The sequence below is a fragment of the Tachypleus tridentatus genome, unplaced genomic scaffold (genome assembly GCF_004210375.1).
Source record: "Tachypleus tridentatus isolate NWPU-2018 unplaced genomic scaffold, ASM421037v1 Hic_cluster_1, whole genome shotgun sequence".
Lineage (NCBI taxonomy): Eukaryota > Metazoa > Arthropoda > Merostomata > Xiphosura > Limulidae > Tachypleus > Tachypleus tridentatus.
This window is the reverse complement of record NW_027467777.1, coordinates 29,913,312-29,937,630: the sequence shown is the minus strand read 5'-3', so window position 1 is coordinate 29,937,630 and position 24,319 is coordinate 29,913,312. Positions and strand designations below refer to the sequence as shown.

The 24,319-nt window shown below is 33.9% G+C and overlaps 2 protein-coding genes across 2 annotated transcripts in view; both read left to right on the top strand.

The window, feature by feature from the left end:
• Nucleotides 1-11,823, top strand: part of LOC143241620 (structural maintenance of chromosomes protein 6-like) — a 40,600-nt gene extending 28,777 nt beyond the window's left edge. Inside the window, exons 10-14 of the mRNA XM_076484796.1 lie at nt 2,550-2,630; nt 6,257-6,403; nt 8,604-8,692; nt 11,217-11,381; nt 11,648-11,823. Of these exons, the coding sequence (XP_076340911.1) occupies nt 2,550-2,630; nt 6,257-6,403; nt 8,604-8,692; nt 11,217-11,381; nt 11,648-11,714 (549 nt within the window). The 3' untranslated portion in view covers nt 11,715-11,823. The remainder of the gene's footprint in view (nt 1-2,549; nt 2,631-6,256; nt 6,404-8,603; nt 8,693-11,216; nt 11,382-11,647) is intronic.
• LOC143241621 (structural maintenance of chromosomes protein 6-like) overlaps nt 11,755-24,319 on the top strand; it is a 40,692-nt gene continuing 28,127 nt past the window's right edge. The window contains exons 1-3 of the mRNA XM_076484798.1: nt 11,755-11,823; nt 22,817-22,998; nt 24,135-24,239. Coding sequence (XP_076340913.1) covers nt 22,882-22,998; nt 24,135-24,239 — 222 coding nt within the window. The 5' untranslated portion in view covers nt 11,755-11,823; nt 22,817-22,881. The remainder of the gene's footprint in view (nt 11,824-22,816; nt 22,999-24,134; nt 24,240-24,319) is intronic.

The following is a 24,319-nucleotide window of genomic DNA, read 5'->3' as shown; positions in this document are numbered from 1 at the left end:
TGAGAAACAAGTAGAAAATGGAAACCAGATTCAAAGAACATAAAAAGTCACCTTCACACGCTTTCAACACTGCAAGTCAAATAAACACAACATAACCATAGAAAACACTCAAATACTAAATAAAGAAACAAACATAAACAAACGTAAAATTAAAGAAGCCTTACTTATACAACAACTTAAACCCAAAATAAACCAATATAAAGGAACGCCTTTATACCTATATTAATATAATAAATAAAATTATATATTCAAACATCTAATACCGCCCTCTACATTTCGACACACAGTTACACAACCCCTTTCAAACATGTGGTCAGCTTCCGTCAGTTACCTCTTTCTTTGTGAACCTGACGATGACCGAAGAAGGTCGAAACGTTGTTCGCTCTTCTATGTAAAGTGTTTTCTCAGCCCAAACAAGCCGTTTTTGCATATAAATTATGTATCTTTAGTTCATTGTCATGTATCTTTAGTTCATAGTTATGTATCTTTAGTTCATTGTCATGTATCTTTAGTTCATAGTTATGTATCTTTAGTTCATTGTCATGTATCTTTAGTTCAGTGTTATGTATCTTTAGTTCAGTGTTATGTATCTTTAGTTCATAGTTATGTATCTTCAGTTCATTGTCATGTATCTTTAGTTCATTGTCATGTATCTTTAGTTCATAGTTATGTATCTTTAGTTCATTGTCATGTATCTTTAGTTCATTGTTATGTATCTTTAGTTCATTGTTATGTATCTTTAGTTCATTGTTATGTATCTTTAGTTCATTGTCATGTATCTTTAGTTCATTGTCATGTATCTTTAGTTCATAGTTATGTATCCTTAGTTCATTGTCGTGTATCTTTAGTTCATTGTCATGTATCTTTAGTTCATAGTTATGTATCTTTAGTTCATTGTCATGTATCTTCAGTTCATTATGTATCTTTAGTTCATTGTCATGTATCTTCAGTTCATTATGTATCTTTAGTTCATTGTCATGTATCTTTAGTTCAGTGTTATGTATCTTTAGTTCATAGTTATGTATCTTTAGTTCATTGTCATGTATCTTTAGTTCATTGTCATGTATCTTTAGTTCATTTTCATGTATCTTTAGTTCATTGTCGTGTATCTTTAGTTCATAGTTATGTATCTTTAGTTCATTGTCATGTATCTTTAGTTCATAGTTATGTATCTTTAGTTCATTGTCATGTATCTTCAGTTCATTATGTATCTTTAGTTCATTGTCATGTATCTTCAGTTCATAGTTATGTATCTTTAGTTCATTGTCATGTATCTTTAGTTCATTGTCATGTATCTTTAGTTCATAGTTATGTATCTTTAGTTCATTGTCATGTATCTTCAGCTCATTATGTATCTTTAGTTCATTGTCATGTATCTTCAGTTCATAGTTATGTATCTTTAGTTCATTGTCATGTATCTTTAGTTCATTGTCATGTATCTTTAGTTCATAGTTATGTATCTTTTGTTCATTGTTATGTATCTTTAGTTCTTTTCACTTAAGATGTCTAATCAATATTTTTTCTTACTTTTCCACTGTACTCACACAAAAAATAAAAAACCTTAAGGACAAGAGGTTTGTTTATAAAGGAAAGAAACTTTCCTCAGTTAGAGTATTCCAGGACATTCTTTTCATCCTATGTCTGATGCTATCAGAAATACAGACCATAACCTTTTAAGAAACATGGTGACGTTTTGGTACAAAATGTTTAAGCAGTTCATATCTTACCCGGACTTTTTTAATTGTAGAAATTGATTTAAATTTGCACTCAGTTTTTTCTGTTTACAGTAAATGTAAAAAATATTTGTTGTTTTTTTAAATTTCTCTCTGTGTTAAACATATAATTTTGAAATGGGTTACATATATGGTGCCAACCACGAGTATCAATATATAATATATACCATTATAAGCCCTCAAACTTAGGATTAAGCGACAAGTGGCATCATGTGTAAGTACAGTATTACCTATATCTTATGTTGTTTTCGATGACAACTTTGTTAAAGCTGTTTGTGTGTGTACATTCAGTCTTTCAGTTTTAAACATCACTCTATCTAATTATAACTAAATTATAACGTGTTATTAATTAAGTTGGAGCCTATTCATTGGCTCACCAGTAAGTCCATGGACTTGTAATGCTCTAAATCCAACATGGCCTCAATCACCACATGGCAAAATGGTTACTGACCTGTGGCATATTGGTGTTTACTTCTATCATCTGTGATTTTAAAATATAATTAATTCTATCAATAAGTAAATACTGGGTATTTTCCTAACCCTTTATGTCTATAGAAGCACATAATTTTATTTGTCACGTGGAAAAATGTTAACACATTCTCCATAATTTTGGGGACTATGGAAAACTGTTGCACACCACAGCTATAAATTAACTATAGATACCTGTGGTAGGATCATCACATCAGCCCATTGTGTAACTTTGTGTTTTACAACAGACAATTGATATGAAATTTAATATGCTTTTCTACCAAATTTAGCAAAATGAGTGCATGTGATTTCTTTAACTTAAATGTTATTTGCTTCTGGTTTATAAAGAACATTGAAGAACTGTTCAAAAGTTTTACAAGAGAAGATAAAAGCACTCCTAAGTATGAAGAGAAAGTTCAGGAGCAAGAGGTCAGCAGATTCACTCACTTGTTTATAAGTTAAAATGAGGAAATTTAAAAATTTAAGAAAAATAATTTGTTTCAAAAATGACTTAATCTTTTTACAGTAGTTGAAATGTATACTTCCCAGTGTTACACATTGTGACTGGGATATTTACCATTGTCAGTGTTCTTCATGTATTCCTCTGCTGAGTCCAGGCTCATCATCTTCACTGTCATCATTAGATAAATATCTCTCATTCTCTTGTCTCATTACTTCATCATCGTCATCACTAGATGTAGAACTATCATCTTCTTATCTCATTACTTCATCATCATCACTAGATGTAGAACTATCATCCTCTTGTCTCATTACTTCATCATCATCACTAGATGTAGAACTATCATCCTCTTGTCTCATTACTTCATCATCATCATCACTAGATGTAGAACTATCATCCTCTTGTCTCATTTCATCATCATCATTAGATGTCGAACTGTCATCCTCTTGTGTCATTATTTCATCATCATCATCACTAGATGTAGAACTATCATCCTCTTGTTTCATTACTTCATCATCATCACTAGATGTAGAACTATCATCCTCTTGTCTCATTACTTCATCATCATCACTAGATGTAGAACTATCATTCTCTAGTCTCTATTATTTCATCATCATCACTAGATGTAGAACTATCATCCTCTTGTCTCATTACTTCATCATCACTAGATGTAGTACTATCATCCTCTTGTCTCATTATTTCATCATTATCATCACTAAATGTAGAATTATCAGCCTCTTGTCTCATTACTTCATCATCATCACTAGATGTAGAACTATCATCCTCTTGTCTCATTACTTCATCATCGTCACTAGATGTAGTACTATCGTCCTCTTTTCTCATTACATCATCATCATCACTAGATGTAGAACTATCATCCTCTTGTCTCATTACTTCATCATCACTAGATGTAGTACTATCATCCTCTTGTCTCATTATTTCATCATTATCATCACTAAATGTAAAATTATCAGCCTCTTCTCTCATTACTTCATCATCATCACTAGATGTAGAACTATCATCCTCTTGTCTCATTACTTCATCATCATCATCACTAGATGTAGAACTATCATCCTCTTGTCTCATTACTTCATCATCACATGTAGAACTATCGTCCTCTTGTTTCATTACTTCATCATCATCATCACTAGATGTAGAACTATCATTCTCTTGTCTCATTACTTCATCATCATCACTAGATGTAGAACTATCATCCTCTTGTCTCATTACTTCATCATCATCACTAGATGTAGAACTATCATCCTCTTGTCTCATTACTTCATCATCATCATCATTAGATGTCGAACTGTCATCCTCTTATGTCATTATTTCATCATCATCGTCAATAAATTTAGAACTATCATTCTCTTGTCTCATTACTTCATCATCATCATCACTAGATGTAGAACTATCATCCTCTTGTTTCATTACTTCATCATCATCACTAGATGTAGAACTATCATCCTCTTGTCTCATTACTTCATCATCATCATTAGATGTAGAACTATCATTCTCTAGTCTCATTATTTCATCATCATCACTAGATGTAGAACTATCATCCTCTTGTCTCATTAGTTCATCATCATCATCACTAGATGTAGTACTATCGTCCTCTTTTCTCATTACTTCATCATCATTAGATGTAGAACTTTCATTTTCTCGTCTCATTACTTCATCATCATCACTAGATGTAGAACTATCATCCTCTTGTCTCATTACTTCATCGTCACTAGATGTAGTACTATCGTCCTCTTTTCTCATTACTTCATCATCATCACTAGATGTAGAACTATCATTCTCTAGTCTCATTATTTCATCATCATCACTAGATGTAGAACTTTCATCCTCTCGTCTCATTACTTCATCATCATCACTAGATGTAGAACTATCATCCTCTTGTTTCATTACTTCATCATCATCATCACTAGATGTAGAACTATCATCCTCTTGTCTCATTATTTCATCATCATCATCACTAGATGTAGTACTATCGTCCTCTTTTCTCATTACTTCATCATCATCACTAGATGTAGAACTATCATTCTCTAGTCTCATTATTTCATCATCATCACTAGATGTAGAACTTTCATCCTCTCGTCTCATTACTTCATCATCATCACTAGATGTAGAACTATCATCCTCTTGTCTCATTACTTCATCATCATCATCACTAGATGTAGAACTATCATCCTCTTGTCTCATTACATCATCATCACTAAATGTAGAACTATCATCCTCTTGTCTCATTTCATCATCATCATTAGATGTAGAACTATCATCCTCTTGTCTCATTACTTCATCATCACTAGATGTAGAACTATCATCCTCTTGTCTCATTACATCATCATCACTAGATGTAGAACTGTCATCCTCTTGTCTCATTACATCATCATTGTCACTAGATGTAGAACTTTCATCCTCTCGTCTCATTACTTCATCATCATCACTAGATGTAGAACTATCATCCTCTTGTCTCATTATTTCATCATCATCATCACTAAATGTAGAACTATCATCCTCTTGTCTCATTACTTCATCATCACTAGATGTAGAACTATCATCCTCTTGTCTCATTACATCATCATCATCATCACTAGATGTAGAACTATCATCCTCTTGTGTCATTACTTCATCATCATCATCATCACATGTAGAACTATCGTCCTCTTGTTTCATTACTTCATCATCATCATCACTAGATGTAGAACTATCATTCTCTTGTCTCATTACTTCATCATCATCACTAGATGTAGAACTATCGTCCTCTTGTTTCATTACTTCATCATCATCATCACTAGATGTAGAACTATCATCCTCTTGTTTCATTACTTCATCATCATCATCATCACTAGATGTAGAACTATCATCCTCTTGTCTCATTATTTCATCATCATCACTAGATATAGAACTATCATCCTCTTGTCTCATTATTTCATCATTATCATCACTAAATGTAGAATTATCAGCCTCTTGTCTCATTACTTCATCATCATCACTAGATGTAGAACTATCATCCTCTTGTCTCATTATTTCATCATTATCATCACTAAATGTAGAATTATCAGCCTCTTCTCTCATTACTTCATCATCATCACAGTGTGAGGGTTAACGATTAAAATATGAAACCTTAGTGGACTTTTCATCGCTACTCAGGTTTCATAACTTTGTAGAACATCAAAATTATTTATTTAGTGTAAAACACAAATTCTGGTGTAGATTAATTACTTTAAAATAAATAGTTGTGTTAACTCTTAAACTAAATTGTTTTCTATCTGTAATTACAGTTCAGTATTACAAAAATATTGGTATAGGCTGGAATGTACAAATGGAACTAGTATAAATCATGAGTTACTTTTAAATTATAAATAATTCAGGATGTTCTTTACTTTCATGTTGGTGAGAATTTAAACACAAACAGTGTCTTGTTTAAGTATAAATAATGAAGTATTAGAATTTGTCCAGAGAAATCATTTCTTTATTCTTCATTGAAACATTTATACAAAACAATGTAGTGATGTAAGAACTTCTGTTAATTTTCCATAAATATACAGTCGAGAATAATGTTTATTTTTTTCACCAAAATTATGTTTTATAGTCTAAACTGAACAAAATAAGTCATCACAGAGAAGAATTTCAACATAAGCTAAAACAGATTCATGAGGAAATTCTCAGCAAACAGCCTGAACATGTAGAGTCCAAAGAACACTACACCAGACTCAAAAATAACCTGAGAAGCAAGACAGTAAGCTTTGTTTTCAGTATTTTTGACTTTTTCTTCATAAAATAACATTCAAAATGACTGTATGCTTTTACTTATTTTATTAAAAACTGACATATCACATGTGATCCTATCCTTGTAAAAAAACCTGAATATTTTGTATATATCAGTTTTGGTTATGTTTAAGGGGTAATATCATGTATTTTAGGTGCTGGACAACACGTATCTGTAATCTTTAGGATTGGATACTCTATAGATATGACACTAGTCATTAAAGATAAAATAAATTTTAGTTTCTGTGGTATTTCCCAGCTTGTAGCTTACTTCATTGTAGTAAGATATGGTTGGCTACCTGGATGTTCTTAGGATACTGAGTTGTGAAGTTTGTCTCTGTTCGTTCTTTTGATCTACAACTGAATTCATCAGGAAAACAACTATAATAACTTAAAATGAAATCATAAACACAGTGACTAACACAAGATAAAACAGTGGCAAGTTGGTCTGTGTAAATGTGTTACTGTAAAGTGAAAGAAACACTTACTAACATTTATACCAAACAATATCTCAGTCTTAGAAACACTTACTAACATTTATACCAAACAATATCTCAGTCTTAGAAACACTTACTAACATTTATACCCAACAATATCTCAGTCTTAGAAACACTTACTAACATATACACCCAACAATATCTCAGTCTTAGAAACACTTACTAACATATACACCCAACAATATCTCAGTTTTAGAAACACTTACTAACATTTATACCCAACAATATCTCAGTCTTAGAAACACTTACTAACATTTATACCCAACAATATCTCAGTCTTAGAAACACTTACTAACATTTATACCCAACAATATCTCAGTCTTAGAAACACTTACTAACATTGATACCCAACAATATCTCAGTCTTAGAAACACTTACTAACATATACACCCAACAATATCTCAGTCTTAGAAACACTTACTAACATATACACCCAACAATATCTCAGTCTTAGAAACACTTACTAACATTTATACCCAACAATATCTCAGTCTTAGAAACACTTACTAACATATACACCCAACAATATCTCAGTCTTAGAAACACTTACTAACATATACACCCAACAATATCTCAGTCTTAGAAACACTTACTAACATTTATACCCAACAATATCTCAGTCTTAGCAAGATGCCAAGTTAAGTTTCAGAAAAGTCTCGATGAAATCTGTTAAACAAACTGGAACCTGGCTTTCAATAAAACATTGTTTTAAACCACACAAGAAATTCTATTCTACTTGTGCCCACTGTACACTTAGAGCACAAAAGATATGTAAGTATCCAGTATAGAATGTTCCAAAACTACTGTAATTTAACTGGGATTCTGGGTAAAGTATTGTTCTGTAAGTGTTTAATATTGTAGAGAAACTAGTTGTTTAATGTTTCTACTTTCCTTATGTACTCAGTGAAGTATTGTTGTCTGAATTTTTATTTATACAGAAATATTTACACAAAGAACAAAACACTAAAAAAACAAAATTGTATAAATCTGTTTATATCATTCTCACTCTGCTGTAAGGTTCACACTATCCTTATGAAGTAAGTTTCAGTACTGTTTATTTATTGTTGTTGCTTTATTGTATTTTACATTGAGAAATGGAGCAATGTTGTGGTTAACCCTAAAATTAACAATACATGTTTAAACACTTATTTTTTAAACTTTTGACCAAATTGCTTCAGGATTTCTAAAAACATGCAAATTACATAAGGACAACAAAGAAGTCAGTACCATCATTACTGGGCCCAGCATGACCAAGCGTGTTAAGGCATGCGACTCGTAATCTCTGGGTCGCGGGTTCGCATCCCCGTCGCACCAAACATGCTTGCCCTTTTAGTCATGGGGGCACGATAATGTTATGGTCAATCTTACTATTCGTTGGTAAAAGAGTAGCCCAAGAGTTGGTGGTGGGTGGTGATGACTAGCTGCCTTCCCTCTAGTCTTCACTGCTAAATTAGGGATGTCTAGCACAGACATAGCCCTCGAGTAGCTTTGTGTGAAATTCAAAATACAAATACCATCATTACTGGATGTGTTTCTTTTATAAAGATTGATTAATTTAATCCAGTTGTCTACATTGAATGTTGTAAGACTCAAAACCATTAATTTAGCGTGATGAAATATGTGAACCCAACTGGTTTAAAAATGATGTGGTGATTATTACTTGTTGTTCTGTAGAGAGAACTAAAAGCGATTGAAAATGAGATGGAAGCTGGAAGAAAAGAAAAAGAAGGACTTCTTATTAAAATTGAAGAACTGAGAAAAGCGTAAGTTGTGTCTAATTCTCCTTTTGTGTTTTTCTCTCATGGTACAAATTTATTAAATAGAAAGGGCTGTCTTACTGTGACAAAACTGTCAAAGTAAAATTAACATTTCTATAGGTTTCATATTGCTATTCATTAAACTGGTTACAATTTATAAAACATTTTACTGAATCGGTCCAAGTTGAACGGTGAATTTCAGGCTAAGAATAAAGATACTTATTTCTGTCTTATAGTTTTCTGAATCAATCCAAGTTGAACGGTGAATTTCATGCTAAGAATAAATATACTTATTTCTGTCTTATATTTTTCTGAATCGGTCCAAGTTGAATGGTGAATTTCATGCTAAGAATAAAGATACTTATTTCTGTCTTATAGTTTTCTGAATCGGTCCAAGTTGAACGGTGAATTTCATGCTAAGAATATAGATACTTATTTCTGTCTTATAGTTTTCTGAATCGGTCCAAGTTGAACGGTGAATTTCATGCTAAGGATAAAGATACTTATTTCTGTCTTATAGTTTTCTGAATCGGTCCAAGTTGAACGGTGAATTTCATGTTAAGAATAAAGATACTTATTTCTGTCTTATGGTTTTCAGGTTTCATTTGAAACACTTTTTTAGTTAAAGTTTGTACTTCTGTCTTTTCTCACCCTAACATTAGCTGTAGCAGATTTCTCAACATGCTGTGAAAACTTGAAAAACATCCACTAATCAAAGATACATTATTTTTCTCTATAATAGCTGCAGATTGTAACAGATAATTATAATTATTTACTGTAATTCCAACTCTGATTTCTTTATTCCTGCCCTGTTTTAGGTTTATTGCTTTAGGCTTTCTAACGGTACACAAAACCCAATATCTTACAATGGGACAACTCAACAGATGCAAGTAAACAAGGTTACATCACTTTAACACATAGCAATAAACAAACATATGTAATCAGTGATGTCGAGAAAACCCACTTTTAGAGAAATATATATGCAAAAATGGCTCGTTTGGGTTGAGAAAATATTTTAAATAGAAGAGCGAACAACGTTTCGACCTTCTTTGGTCAATGTCAGTTTCAAAGAAGGTCGAAACGTTGTTTGCTCTTCTATGTAAAATATTTTCTCAACCCAAACGAGCCGTTTTTGCATAAACATATATGTAAGAAACAAGAAATGTGGGACTTATATCAGAGTTATAGTGTACTTGTACTCAATAATCTATTTTTAATAACATGTATTTTTATACTATACTATTTGTACACAAAATAATTAATGTTTTCTCTAAACATGCACCTTAGAGCACAAAAGATATGTAAGTATCTAGAATAGAATGTTCCAAAACTACTATTAATTTAACTGGTCGACTAACTGTACTCTGTTAACAGAAACTGCACACATTGGATCTCAGGCTAAACAATTCATATGGTTACAGAAACAAAATATCTGTGTAAGAAATTTTTTTAAAGGAAAGTATGCTCTTTCTATTGGTTATAAGTATGTTGAACAGCTCTTTCCATTGGTTATAAATATGTTGAACAGCTATTTCCATTGGTTATAAATATGTTGAACAGCTATTTCTATTGGTTATAAGTATGTTGAACAGCTCTTTCCATTGGTTATAAATATGTTGAACAGCTATTTCCATTGGTTATAAATATGTTGAACAGCTATTTCTATTGGTTATAAGTATGTTGAACAGCTCTTTCCATTGGTTATAAATATGTTGAACAGCTATTTCCATTGGTTATAAATATGTTGAACAGCTATTTCTATTGGTTATAAGTATGTTGAACAGCTCTTTCCATTGGTTATAAATATGTTGAACAGCTATTTCTATTGGTTATAAGTATGTTGAACAGCTCTTTCTATTGGTTATAAGTGTGTTGAACAGCTCTTTCTATTGGTTATAAGTATGTTGAACAGCTATTTCCATTGGTTATAAATATGTTGAACAGCTCTTTCCATTGGTTATAAATATGTTGAACAGCCCTTTCCACTGGTTATAAATATGTTGAACAGCCCTTTCCACTGGTTATAATTTTTTTTTTTTAACATATGTTAGAAACTTGTTTAGATACCATGTTTATTAACATATGTTAGAAGCTTGTTTAGGTACCAACTTTATTAACATATGTTAATAATAAAGTAAGTTAATTGAATTTTTAATGTAACTGTAGAAGTTACTTATCTTTAATTGAAAGCTCCATGGGTTTTAGAAATGACAGAATTGTTAACAATCAGTGATGATGAAAAATCCCACTTGTAGAGAGATGTATATATAAAAACTGCTGGTTTGGGTTGAGAAATTTTTATGTAGAGGAGCGAACAACGTTTCGATCTTTTTCGGTCATTGTGAACCTGACAATGATGGAAGAAGGTCGAAACGCTGTTCACTCCTCCACATAAAAATTTCTCAACCCAAACCAGCCGTTTTTACGTATAGAATTGTTAACACATTATTAACATTCGTATTCATGTATATATTTCGGACATATGTATCCATTTATGTTTATTGTATGTCTTGTATAAAAATGTATCTAGTGGACCAGTAGATTATGTTAGTGAACGGAAAGAGCGACTTAGAAAACTTCAGCTGTTAGAAGAGGAGAAACAGAAACTTCTCTCTCAACTATCAACAACCAAACTTCATTTACATCAGCTAAAAAAATCAGTTCTTCATTACACTGAAAAGGAAGACTCTATACAGTAAGTGGTGTTTCTTGGTTGTAAGATGTATTTATCAGTATTTCTTGTGCATAAATATTTCAGTTTAAATAATTCCTGTTTTGATCACTGACAGTTTGTACCTGCTAACGTCATAGATCGAATTATTTAAATAAACTTGTCAAAAAACTGTAAAATACGTGACGTTATAAATTAGATCACTTTCACTTGACATGCTTTACAGTGTACAAATAATTACATCTAGTTTTCCAAATAACCATAATAACTGTTGGATAACTTTTGTCTAGGACTGAAAAACAGGGACTGGAAATGGAACATCGTGTTTTAATCGAAGGTGCAAGACCTGGAAGCTAGTCGAGGAAATCAGCTGAGGATGTTTGGAACACAAGTACCAGAATTGATAACAAAATTAATGAAGCATATCAACAAGGAAAGTTTATAAAAAAACCTCGTGGACCAATAGGTAAGACATTACTATATTTGGTGGTAGTTTGGACCAATAGGTAAGACATCACTATATTTGGTGGTAGTTTGGACCAATAGGTAAAGCATTACTATATTTGGTGGTAGTTTGGACCAATAGGTAAGACATTACACACACACTTTACCACCATATGTATCTTCTCTTTTATCTGGATTGTTCCTCCCTAAATCTCAGAAGCTCATGAGCGTAACTCCTTCTCTTGCCTGCTTCCCCTCCCTCTATTTCTCATCTCTACCCTCGTCCCGATTCCATTATTGTTGCATTGTCCATATGGCTTCCTTTTGTGGTTTCCATTCTCTTCTCTTTATCTCTTGGCAACCTTCTTCATCCAGAGATCTCTTCCCTTTAACACTCATCAGTTGGGTTTGTTGTTTGATCCAGTCAGCTTATTCCTGACATATTTTGTACTATGTTATCTCTCATCGAATGTGACACCTATTTTTCCCTTGTTTTATCTTTATTAACTTCTGGAGGAGATCCTACAACCAAGCATATGGACCAACTCTGGCACTCTCATTTCCTATTACTTTCATCATATTGAGGTTTCAGCTTCCTCAGGTTTTTCTTCTTCCATCTCTAGCTATATTTCCATCTTGGGTGCAACTCTAACCCTGGGTAACTCTTGAGAAGCCCAATTTTCGTGCCTTCCTTGCTTGGATCTTCCTCTGCATAAATCTAATTCTACACTGTGTGCTATGTTGAACAGCACTTTCTTTTCCATGTCTATGACGGCTCATCATTTAGATGGGGTGTTTCATAAGATCTCTTGTAGGTGAATAACCTTGTAATATTTGCTTTATAAATTGACGTTTTCCTGTAAATTACCACAGATGGACTTTGTGAGTAAAACAGAAGGGAATTTCTGCCCTTCTGTACCATGCATTGATTGAATAATTTGGTCTGGTCTCCTTTTCAAACTAAGATTTCATGATCACCCATTGCACTGTCTTGGTTGTCAATGTTCCTGTGCTTTCCAATGCATTATCAGCATCCTTTCTTCTAGCAGAATATGGGTGTCCTTACCAGTTCCGAGCGACCAGTGTCGTTGATCATGGAGGTACTCTGCTCAACGAGTTCTGCATAATAAACATTGAGTTCAGATTAGGGTGGGAGTGTTTAGCCAGTGTTGATGATGTAATATCCTTTGATATATGATAAAACATAGTGATGTGTGACATCCAAATGCAGTTCACCCATATGATTGGAAGCCCTCTTCTTACCCTTGTGTGGATGTCAGTACCCTGCAGGCTGGTTTTGAATTTTGAGTGAACCAATCAGTGTACATCCCCAGGTTGTTTATCTTTATCCTTCAACTACTACTCCTGTGTTGTGAATCACAGTAGAGATATGTGGGATGTTTTGTCCTTGGCTCTCCCTTCTTACGTGGATGTTATTGTCACAATAGTGGGAGTTGATTGCACGTGATAAATTATCTTTCAGTACCAGATGTCACGTTCCTGAATCAATTGCTTGGAGCTGTGTGATCATGATAGTTTTCCTGGTTCTTGGTGAAGATGGTATGATCCTTGTCCCACCTTCACACAGATGTCCTTATCCCATGAGGAAGTTTGGAAGATTGTTAACTTGCTCATTATGGTCCACAGTGTCCTAACCAATCTACACTGTTGGACACATATTCAGTTACCTACTTTCTTATTGTTGGATTGAGTTACTATAATTCATTCCCCTTATGGTCACTTTCTTACCATGTTCTCTCCAACTAGGATGTACTTTGCAATCTACACTGTTGGACACATATTCAGTTACCTACTTTCTTATTGTTGGATTGAGTTACAATAATTCATTCCCCTTATGGTCACTTTCTTACCATGTTCTCTCCAACTAGGATGTACTTTGCAATCTACACTGTTGGACACATATTCAGTTACCTACTTTCTTATTGTTGGATTGAGTTACAATAATTCATTCCCCTTATGGTCACTTTCTTACCATGTTCTCTCCAACTAGGATGTACTTTGCAATCTACACTGTTGGACACATATTCAGTTACCTACTTTCTTATTGTGGGATTGAGTTACAATAATTCATTCCCCTTATGGTCACTTTCTTACCATGTTCTCTCCAACTAGGATGTACTTTGCAATCTACACTGTTGGACACATATTCAGTTACCTACTTTCTTATTGTTGGATTGAGTTACAATAATTCATTCCCCTTATGGTCACTTTCTTACCATGTTCTCTCCAACTAGGATGTACTTTGCAATCTACACTGTTGGACACATATTCAGTTACCTACTTTCTTATTGTTGGATTGAGTTACTATAATTCATTCCCCTTATGGTCACTTTCTTACCATGTTCTCTCCAACTAGGATGTACTTTGCAATCTACACTGTTGGACACATATTCAGTTACCTACTTTCTTATTGTTGGATTGAGTTACTATAATTCATTCCCCTTATGGTCACTTTCTTACCATGTTCTCTCCAACTAGGATGTACTTTGCAATCTACACTGTTGGACACATATTCAGTTACCTACTTTCTTATTGTTGGATTGAGTTACTATAATTCATTCCCCTTATGGTCACTTTCTTACCATGTTCTCTCCAACTAGGATGTACTTTGCAATCTACACTGTTGGACACATATTCAGTTACCTACTTTCTTATTGTTGGATTGAGTTACTATAATTCATTCCCCTTATGGTCACTTTCTTACCATGTTCTCTCCAACTAGGATGTACTTTGCAATCTACACTGTTGGACACATATTCAGTTACCTACTTTCTTATTGTTGGATTGAGTTACTATAATTCATTCCCCTTATGGTCACTTTCTTACCATGTTCTCTCCAACTAGGATGTACTTTGCAATCTACACTGTTGGACACATATTCAGTTACCTACTTTCTTATTGTTGGATTGAGTTACAATAATTCATTCCCCTTATGGTCACTTTCTTACCATGTTCTCTCCAACTAGGATGTACTTTGCAATCTACACTGTTGGACACATATTCAGTTACCTACTTTCTTATTGTTGGATTGAGTTACAATAATTCATTCCCCTTATGGTCACTTTCTTACCATGTTCTCTCCAACTAGGATGTACTTTGCAATCTACACTGTTGGACACATATTCAGTTACCTACTTTCTTATTGTTGGATTGAGTTACTATAATTCATTCCCCTTATGGTCACTTTCTTACCATGTTCTCTCCAACTAGGATGTACTTTGCAATCTACACTGTTGGACACATATTCAGTTACCTACTTTCTTATTGTTGGATTGAGTTACAATAATTCATTCCCCTTATGGTCACTTTCTTACCATGTTCTCTCCAACTAGGATGTACTTTTGCAATCTACACTGTTGGACACATATTCAGTTACCTACTTTCTTATTGTTGGATTGAGTTACTATAATTCATTCCCCTTATGGTCACTTTCTTACCATGTTCTCTCCAACTAGGATGTACTTTGCAATCTACACTGTTGGACACATATTCAGTTACCTACTTTCTTATTGTTGGATTGAGTTACAATAATTCATTCCCCTTATGGTCACTTTCTTACCATGTTCTCTCCAACTAGGATGTACTTTGCAATCTACACTGTTGGACACATATTCAGTTACCTACTTTCTTATTGTTGGATTGAGTTACAATAATTCATTCCCCTTATGGTCACTTTCTTACCATGTTCTCTCCAACTAGGATGTACTTTGCAATCTACACTGTTGGACACATATTCAGTTACCTACTTTCTTATTGTTGGATTGAGTTACAATAATTCATTCCCCTTATGGTCACTTTCTTACCATGTTCTCTCCAACTAGGATGTACTTTGCAATCTACACTGTTGGACACATATTCAGTTACCTACTTTCTTATTGTTGGATTGAGTTACAATAATTCATTCCCCTTATGGTCACTTTCTTACCATGTTCTCTCCAACTAGGATGTACTTTGCAATCTACACTGTTGGACACATATTCAGTTACCTACTTTCTTATTGTTGGATTGAGTTACAATAATTCATTCCCCTTATGGTCACTTTCTTACCATGTTCTCTCCAACTAGGATGTACTTTGCAATCTACACTGTTGGACACATATTCAGTTACCTACTTTCTTATTGTTGGATTGAGTTACAATAATTCATTCCCCTTATGGTCACTTTCTTACCATGTTCTCTCCAACTAGGATGTACTTTGCAATCTACACTGTTGGACACATATTCAGTTACCTACTTTCTTATTGTTGGATTGAGTTACAATAATTCATTCCCCTTATGGTCACTTTCTTACCATGTTCTCTCCAACTAGGATGTACTTTGCAATCTACACTGTTGGACACATATTCAGTTACCTACTTTCTTATTGTTGGATTGAGTTACTATAATTCATTCCCCTTATGGTCACTTTCTTACCATGTTCTCTCCAACTAGGATGTACTTTGCAATCTACACTGTTGGACACATATTCAGTTACCTACTTTCTTATTGTTGGATTGAGTTACTATAATTCATTCCCCTTATGGTCACTTTCTTACCATGTTCTCTCCAACTAGGATGTACTTTGCAATCTACACTGTTGGACACATATTCAGTTACCTACTTTCTTATTGTTGGATTGAGTTACTATAATTCATTCCCCTTATGGTCACTTTCTTACCATGTTCTCTCCAACTAGGATGTACTTTGCAATCTACACTGTTGGACACATATTCAGTTACCTACTTTCTTATTGTTGGATTGAGTTACTATAATTCATTCCCCTTATGGTCACTTTCTTACCATGTTCTCTCCAACTAGGATGTACTTTGCAATCTACACTGTTGGACACATATTCAGTTACCTACTTTCTTATTGTTGGATTGAGTTACAATAATTCATTCCCCTTATGGTCACTTTCTTACCATGTTCTCTCCAACTAGGATGTACTTTGCAATCTACACTGTTGGACACATATTCAGTTACCTACTTTCTTATTGTTGGATTGAGTTACTATAATTCATTCCCCTTATGGTCACTTTCTTACCATGTTCTCTCCAACTAGGATGTACTTTGCAATCTACACTGTTGGACACATATTCAGTTACCTACTTTCTTATTGTTGGATTGAGTTACTATAATTCATTCCCCTTATGGTCACTTTCTTACCATGTTCTCTCCAACTAGGATGTACTTTGCAATCTACACTGTTGGACACATATTCAGTTACCTACTTTCTTATTGTTGGATTGAGTTACTATAATTCATTCCCCTTATGGTCACTTTCTTACCATGTTCTCTCCAACTAGGATGTACTTTGCAATCTACACTGTTGGACACATATTCAGTTACCTACTTTCTTATTGTTGGATTGAGTTACAATAATTCATTCCCCTTATGGTCACTTTCTTACCATGTTCTCTCCAACTAGGATGTACTTTGCAATCTACACTGTTGGACACATATTCAGTTACCTACTTTCTTATTGTTGGATTGAGTTACTATAATTCATTCCCCTTATGGTCACTTTCTTACCATGTTCTCTCCAACTAGGATGTACTTTGCAATCTACACTGTTGGACACATATTCAGTTACCTACTTTCTTATTGTTGGATTGAGTTACTATAATTCATTCCCCTTATGGTCACTTTTTTACCATGTTCTCTCCAACTAGGATGTACTTTGCAATCTACACTGTTGGACACATATTCAGTTACCTACTTTCTTATTGTTGGATTGAGTTACTATAATTCATTCCCCTTATGGTCACTTTCTTACCATGTTCTCTCCAACTAGGATGTACTTTGCAATCTACACTGTTGGACACATATTCAGTTACCTACTTTCTTATTGTTGGATTGAGTTACTATAATTCATTCCCCTTATGGTCACTTTCTTACCATGTTCTCTCCAACTAGGATGTACTTTGCAATCTACACTGTTGGACACATATTCAGTTACCTACTTTCTTATTGTTGGATTGAGTTACTATAATTCATTCCCCTTATGGTCACTTTCTTACCATGTTCTCTCCAACTAGGATGTACTTTGCAATCTACACTGTTGGACACATATTCAGTTACCTACTTTCTTATTGTTGGATTGAGTTACTATAATTCATTCCCCTTATGGTCACTTTCTTACCATGTTCTCTCCAACTAGGATGTACTTTGCAATCTACACTGTTGGACACATATTCAGTTACCTACTTTCTTATTGTTGGATTGAGTTACTATAATTCATTCCCCTTATGGTCACTTTCTTACCATGTTCTCTCCAACTAGGATGTACTTTGCAATCTACACTGTTGGACACATATTCAGTTACCTACTTTCTTATTGTGGGATTGAGTTACTATAATTCATTCCCCTTATGGTCACTTTCTTACCATGTTCTCTCCAACTAGGATGTACTTTGCAATCTACACTGTTGGACACATATTCAGTTACCTACTTTCTTATTGTTGGATTGAGTTACTATAATTCATTCCCCTTATGGTCACTTTCTTACCATGTTCTCTCCAACTAGGATGTACTTTGCAATCTACACTGTTGGACACATATTCAGTTACCTACTTTCTTATTGTTGGATTGAGTTACTATAATTCATTCCCCTTATGGTCACTTTCTTACCATGTTCTCTCCAACTAGGATGTACTTTGCAATCTACACTGTTGGACACATATTCAGTTACCTACTTTCTTATTGTTGGATTGAGTTACTATAATTCATTCCCCTTATGGTCACTTTCTTACCATGTTCTCTCCAACTAGGATGTACTTTGCAATCTACACTGTTGGACACATATTCAGTTACCTACTTTCTTATTGTGGGATTGAGTTACTATAATTCATTCCCCTTATGGTCACTTTCTTACCATGTTCTCTCCAACTAGGATGTACTTTGCAATCTACACTGTTGGACACATATTCAGTTACCTACTTTCTTATTGTGGGATTGAGTTACTATAATTCATTCCCCTTATGGTCACTTTCTTACCATGTTCTCTCCAACTAGGATGTACTTTGCAATCTACACTGTTGGACACATATTCAGTTACCTACTTTCTTATTGTTGGATTGAGTTACTATAATTCATTCCCCTTATGGTCACTTTCTTACCATGTTCTCTCCAATTAGGATGTACTTTGCAATCTACACTGTTGGACACATATTCAGTTACCTACTTTCTTATTGTTGGATTGAGTTACTATAATTCATTCCCCTTATGGTCACTTTCTTACCATGTTCTCTCCAACTAGGATGTACTTTGCAATCTACACTGTTGGACACATATTCAGTTACCTACTTTCTTATTGTGGGATTGAGTTACTATAATTCATTCCCCTTATGGTCACTTTCTTACCATGTTCTCTCCAACTAGGATGTACTTTGCAATCTACACTGTTGGACACATATTCAGTTACCTACTTTCTTATTGTGGGATTGAGTTACTATAATTCATTCCCCTTATGGTCACTTTCTTACCATGTTCTCTCCAACTAGGATGTACTTTGCAATCTACACTGTTGGACACATATTCAGTTTCCTACTTTCTTATTGTTGGATTGAGTTACTATAATTCATTCCCCTTATGGTCACTTTCTTACCATGTTCTCTCCAACTAGGATGTACTTTGCAATCTACACTGTTGGACACATATTCAGTTACCTACTTTCTTATTGTTGGATTGAGTTACTATAATTCATTCCCCTTATGGTCACTTTCTTACCATGTTCTCTCCAACTAGGATGTACTTTGCAATCTACACTGTTGGACACATATTCAGTTACCTACTTTCTTATTGTTGGATTGAGTTACTATAATTCATTCCCCTTATGGTCACTTTCTTACCATGTTCTCTCCAACTAGGATGTACTTTGCAATCTACACTGTTGGACACATATTCAGTTACCTACTTTCTTATTGTTGGATTGAGTTACTATAATTCATTCCCCTTATGGTCACTTTCTTACCATGTTCTCTCCAACTAGGATGTACTTTGCAATCTACACTGTTGGACACATATTCAGTTACCTACTTTCTTATTGTTGGATTGAGTTACAATAATTCATTCCCCTTATGGTCACTTTCTTACCATGTTCTCTCCAACTAGGATGTACTTTGCAATCTACACTGTTGGACACATATTCAGTTACCTACTTTCTTATTGTTGGATTGAGTTACTATAATTCATTCCCCTTATGGTCACTTTCTTACCATGTTCTCTCCAACTAGGATGTACTTTGCAATCTACACTGTTGGACACATATTCAGTTACCTACTTTCTTATTGTTGGATTGAGTTACAATAATTCATTCCCCTTATGGTCACTTTCTTACCATGTTCTCTCCAACTAGGATGTACTTTGCAATCTACACTGTTGGACACATATTCAGTTACCTACTTTCTTATTGTGGGATTGAGTTACAATAATTCATTCCCCTTATGGTCACTTTCTTACCATGTTCTCTCCAACTAGGATGTACTTTGCAATCTACACTGTTGGACACATATTCAGTTACCTACTTTCTTATTGTTGGATTGAGTTACAATAATTCATTCCCCTTATGGTCACTTTCTTACCATGTTCTCTCCAACTAGGATGTACTTTGCAATCTACACTGTTGGACACATATTCAGTTACCTACTTTCTTATTGTTGGATTGAGTTACTATAATTCATTCCCCTTATGGTCACTTTCTTACCATGTTCTCTCCAACTAGGATGTACTTTGCAATCTACACTGTTGGACACATATTCAGTTACCTACTTTCTTATTGTTGGATTGAGTTACAATAATTCATTCCCCTTATGGTCACTTTCTTACCATGTTCTCTCCAACTAGGATGTACTTTGCAATCTACACTGTTGGACACATATTCAGTTACCTACTTTCTTATTGTTGGATTGAGTTACTATAATTCATTCCCCTTATGGTCACTTTCTTACCATGTTCTCTCCAACTAGGATGTACTTTGCAATCTACACTGTTGGACACATATTCAGTTACCTACTTTCTTATTGTTGGATTGAGTTACTATAATTCATTCCCCTTATGGTCACTTTCTTACCATGTTCTCTCCAACTAGGATGTACTTTGCAATCTACACTGTTGGACACATATTCAGTTACCTACTTTCTTATTGTTGGATTGAGTTACTATAATTCATTCCCCTTATGGTCACTTTCTTACCATGTTCTCTCCAACTAGGATGTACTTTGCAATCTACACTGTTGGACACATATTCAGTTACCTACTTTCTTATTGTTGGATTGAGTTACTATAATTCATTCCCCTTATGGTCACTTTCTTACCATGTTCTCTCCAACTAGTATGTACTTTGCAATCTACACTGTTGGACACATATTCAGTTACCTACTTTCTTATTGTTGGATTGAGTTACTATAATTCATTCCCCTTATGGTCACTTTCTTACCATGTTCTCTCCAACTAGGATGTACTTTGCAATCTACACTGTTGGACACATATTCAGTTACCTACTTTCTTATTGTTGGATTGAGTTACTATAATTCATTCCCCTTATGGTCACTTTCTTACCATGTTCTCTCCAACTAGGATGTACTTTGCAATCTACACTGTTGGACACATATTCAGTTACCTACTTTCTTATTGTTGGATTGAGTTACTATAATTCATTCCCCTTATGGTCACTTTCTTACCATGTTCTCTCCAACTAGGATGTACTTTGCAATCTACACTGTTGGACACATATTCAGTTACCTACTTTCTTATTGTTGGATTGAGTTACTATAATTCATTCCCCTTATGGTCACTTTCTTACCATGTTCTCTCCAACTAGGATGTACTTTGCAATCTACACTGTTGGACACATATTCAGTTACCTACTTTCTTATTGTTGGATTGAGTTACTATAATTCATTCCCCTTATGGTCACTTTCTTACCATGTTCTCTCCAACTAGGATGTACTTTGCAATCTACACTGTTGGACACATATTCAGTTACCTACTTTCTTATTGTTGGATTGAGTTACTATAATTCATTCCCCTTATGGTCACTTTCTTACCATGTTCTCTCCAACTAGGATGTACTTTGCTCATTATCCACCCAATGTTTACTGTGATCCACACCTGAATGAACAGTATAACTGGATCAGAAGTGGTGCAGTTCCCCTCTCTAAATCTTATCTTCTCTCATCTCCAAGGGTATCATTTGGACACTTTTAGGGCGTACATCTGTTCTTCCCTTGCACTAGTCCCTCCTCCTAATCAATGTGGGGTTCCAGTTGATCTTGTGAGTAGAGGGAAGTACCATATTGAAGTTATTATTTTCTTACACTGAAAATGTATTTCAAGTAGGTACTTCCCTCAGAAGTTATGATTTTCTTACACTGAAAATGTATTTCAAGTAGGTTCTTCCCTCAGAAGTTATGATTTTCTTACACTGAAAATATATTTCAATTGGGTTCTTCCCACAGAAGTTATGATTTTTTTACACTGAAAATGTATTTTAATTAGGTTCTTCCCTCAGAAGTTATGATTTTCTTACACTGAAAATGTATTTCAGTTAGGTTCTTCCTTCAGAAATTATGATTTTTTTACACTGAAAATGTATTTCAATTAGGTTCTTCCCTCAGTCACAGTTTCTCCTCACTCACTTCTGTTACTTCCACCATCTGTCAAACTTTCAAGTGATCGTTTGTAGAAATACTCAGAGGGAACCACGTGCTCACATGAGTATATTTTACTCCTATTGATGGACAGGTGCACATGATGATTTACATGAGACACAAGTTGAAATTGCATGATTCCAATAGAGGGTAGCAGAAGTCTTGTGGCATATGTAATAAAAGAGTTGCTTATATAAGGCACCAATAAACAATAAACCAATAAACTGTCACAAATACAGTTTAACTTTCCTTATTTGTTCATACATTACCTTATTAAGAGTTACCTGATGATGTTGTTGTAATTGTGTTCATTATGTTTTAATTTGAAAGAACTTGTCACAATACCTTTTATTTTTTTACATTTAGGATCTTGCATTCATCTCAAAGATCCAAACTGGGCACTTGCTGTTGAAACTTGTCTCAAGTCATTGATGTTTGCTTTCTGTTGTGACAACCATAAGGATGAAAAACTTCTACAAGACTTAATAAATAGAGTTCTTGTAGATGGAAGGAAACCTCAGATTATATGTGCTACTTTCCAGGAAAAGGTTGGTAATGTCTTTCCTTTTAGCAGTAGTAGTCAGATCCTTGGATATCACTCATACCACTTTCCAAGGAAAGGCTCTTAACCAATTGATTAATAGCTGAGTCGACCTTGCCTTTAAGATCAAAATGGTACCATTAAATTGAAGAGCTTTCATAAAATAAATTCATATTTTTTTTTATTCGCACATTAAAGAAAAGTAAAACCTTGTGGTTGAAATTTATTTGATAAAACATCGTACGTACTTAATGTGATTTAAAACATTCTAATATCTTGATCTTTTTTACTTTTGTAGCAGGATTTGGATTGACAAATAATGTTTGAGTAAATACTTTAAAATGACGCTTTAATATATTTGGATTATATTTTAAGAAAATAATGCTTTTTCACTCTGTTTTTTTATAAAAACAATCTATTATTTCAAAGCTGCTTCAAAGTTTATGTTGAAAAATGAATTATAATAACTTATTTGTTACTAATTGTAGGTGGCATTGTAGTTAGATGTTAGGTAATTTATAACCTAACATCTAACTGTAATGTCCCAAACAACCCCGTATCCGTTAACTCTTCTCCCTAAGACGTGTTAGGCAACGGTCAGTTGCAAACTCTTGTTATTAACCTGAAGATGATCTAAGAAGGTCGACACATTGTTCTCTATTTTAATAAAAGTTTTAATATCAATACCAGCTGTCTTGAGATACATTGTAGTAGTTAAAAGTTTTAAAAGAAAGTTTTGTATTTCTGTGTAAAGGACAATGAAGATACCCGACATCTTTCTTATTTATTGGAATTAAACCTTTTCTTTTACAAACATCTAGCTTTATTTGTTCTCTCTTTGAAACTTGAATGAACATTACTTCAGACCAGTTACTGGATACTTCATCAAGATAAAAACATGATAATTCTGTTTATATTAATTTTATAGAGAAGGTTTTCAGTTGGTAATTATCGTGTTATTCTGTTGTTGTGAACTTCAAGTAGATGTGTTCTATTATATTTCAAGTTGTTTTTATATTACAGATAGTTCTGTAAATACTCACCAGATTGTGCTGCTTTGTAAGTATAATTTGATGACATTTGTCACTGCCTTTTGTTCATAACAAACTTTTGTTGGTTCTTGAGAATTATTTGTTCTTTCAGCTGTACAATGTAGTGGATTTTGCTGTACAAAGCTCAGAATTCCAAAGTGTCCTGGAAATGTTATCCATTAAAGATCCGGTCATAGTCAACTGTCTTATTGATCAGGTAAGTTTTAAACTATCCATATCAGGTAAGTTTTAAACTATCCATATCAGGTAAGTTTTAAACTATCCACATAGTGAAGC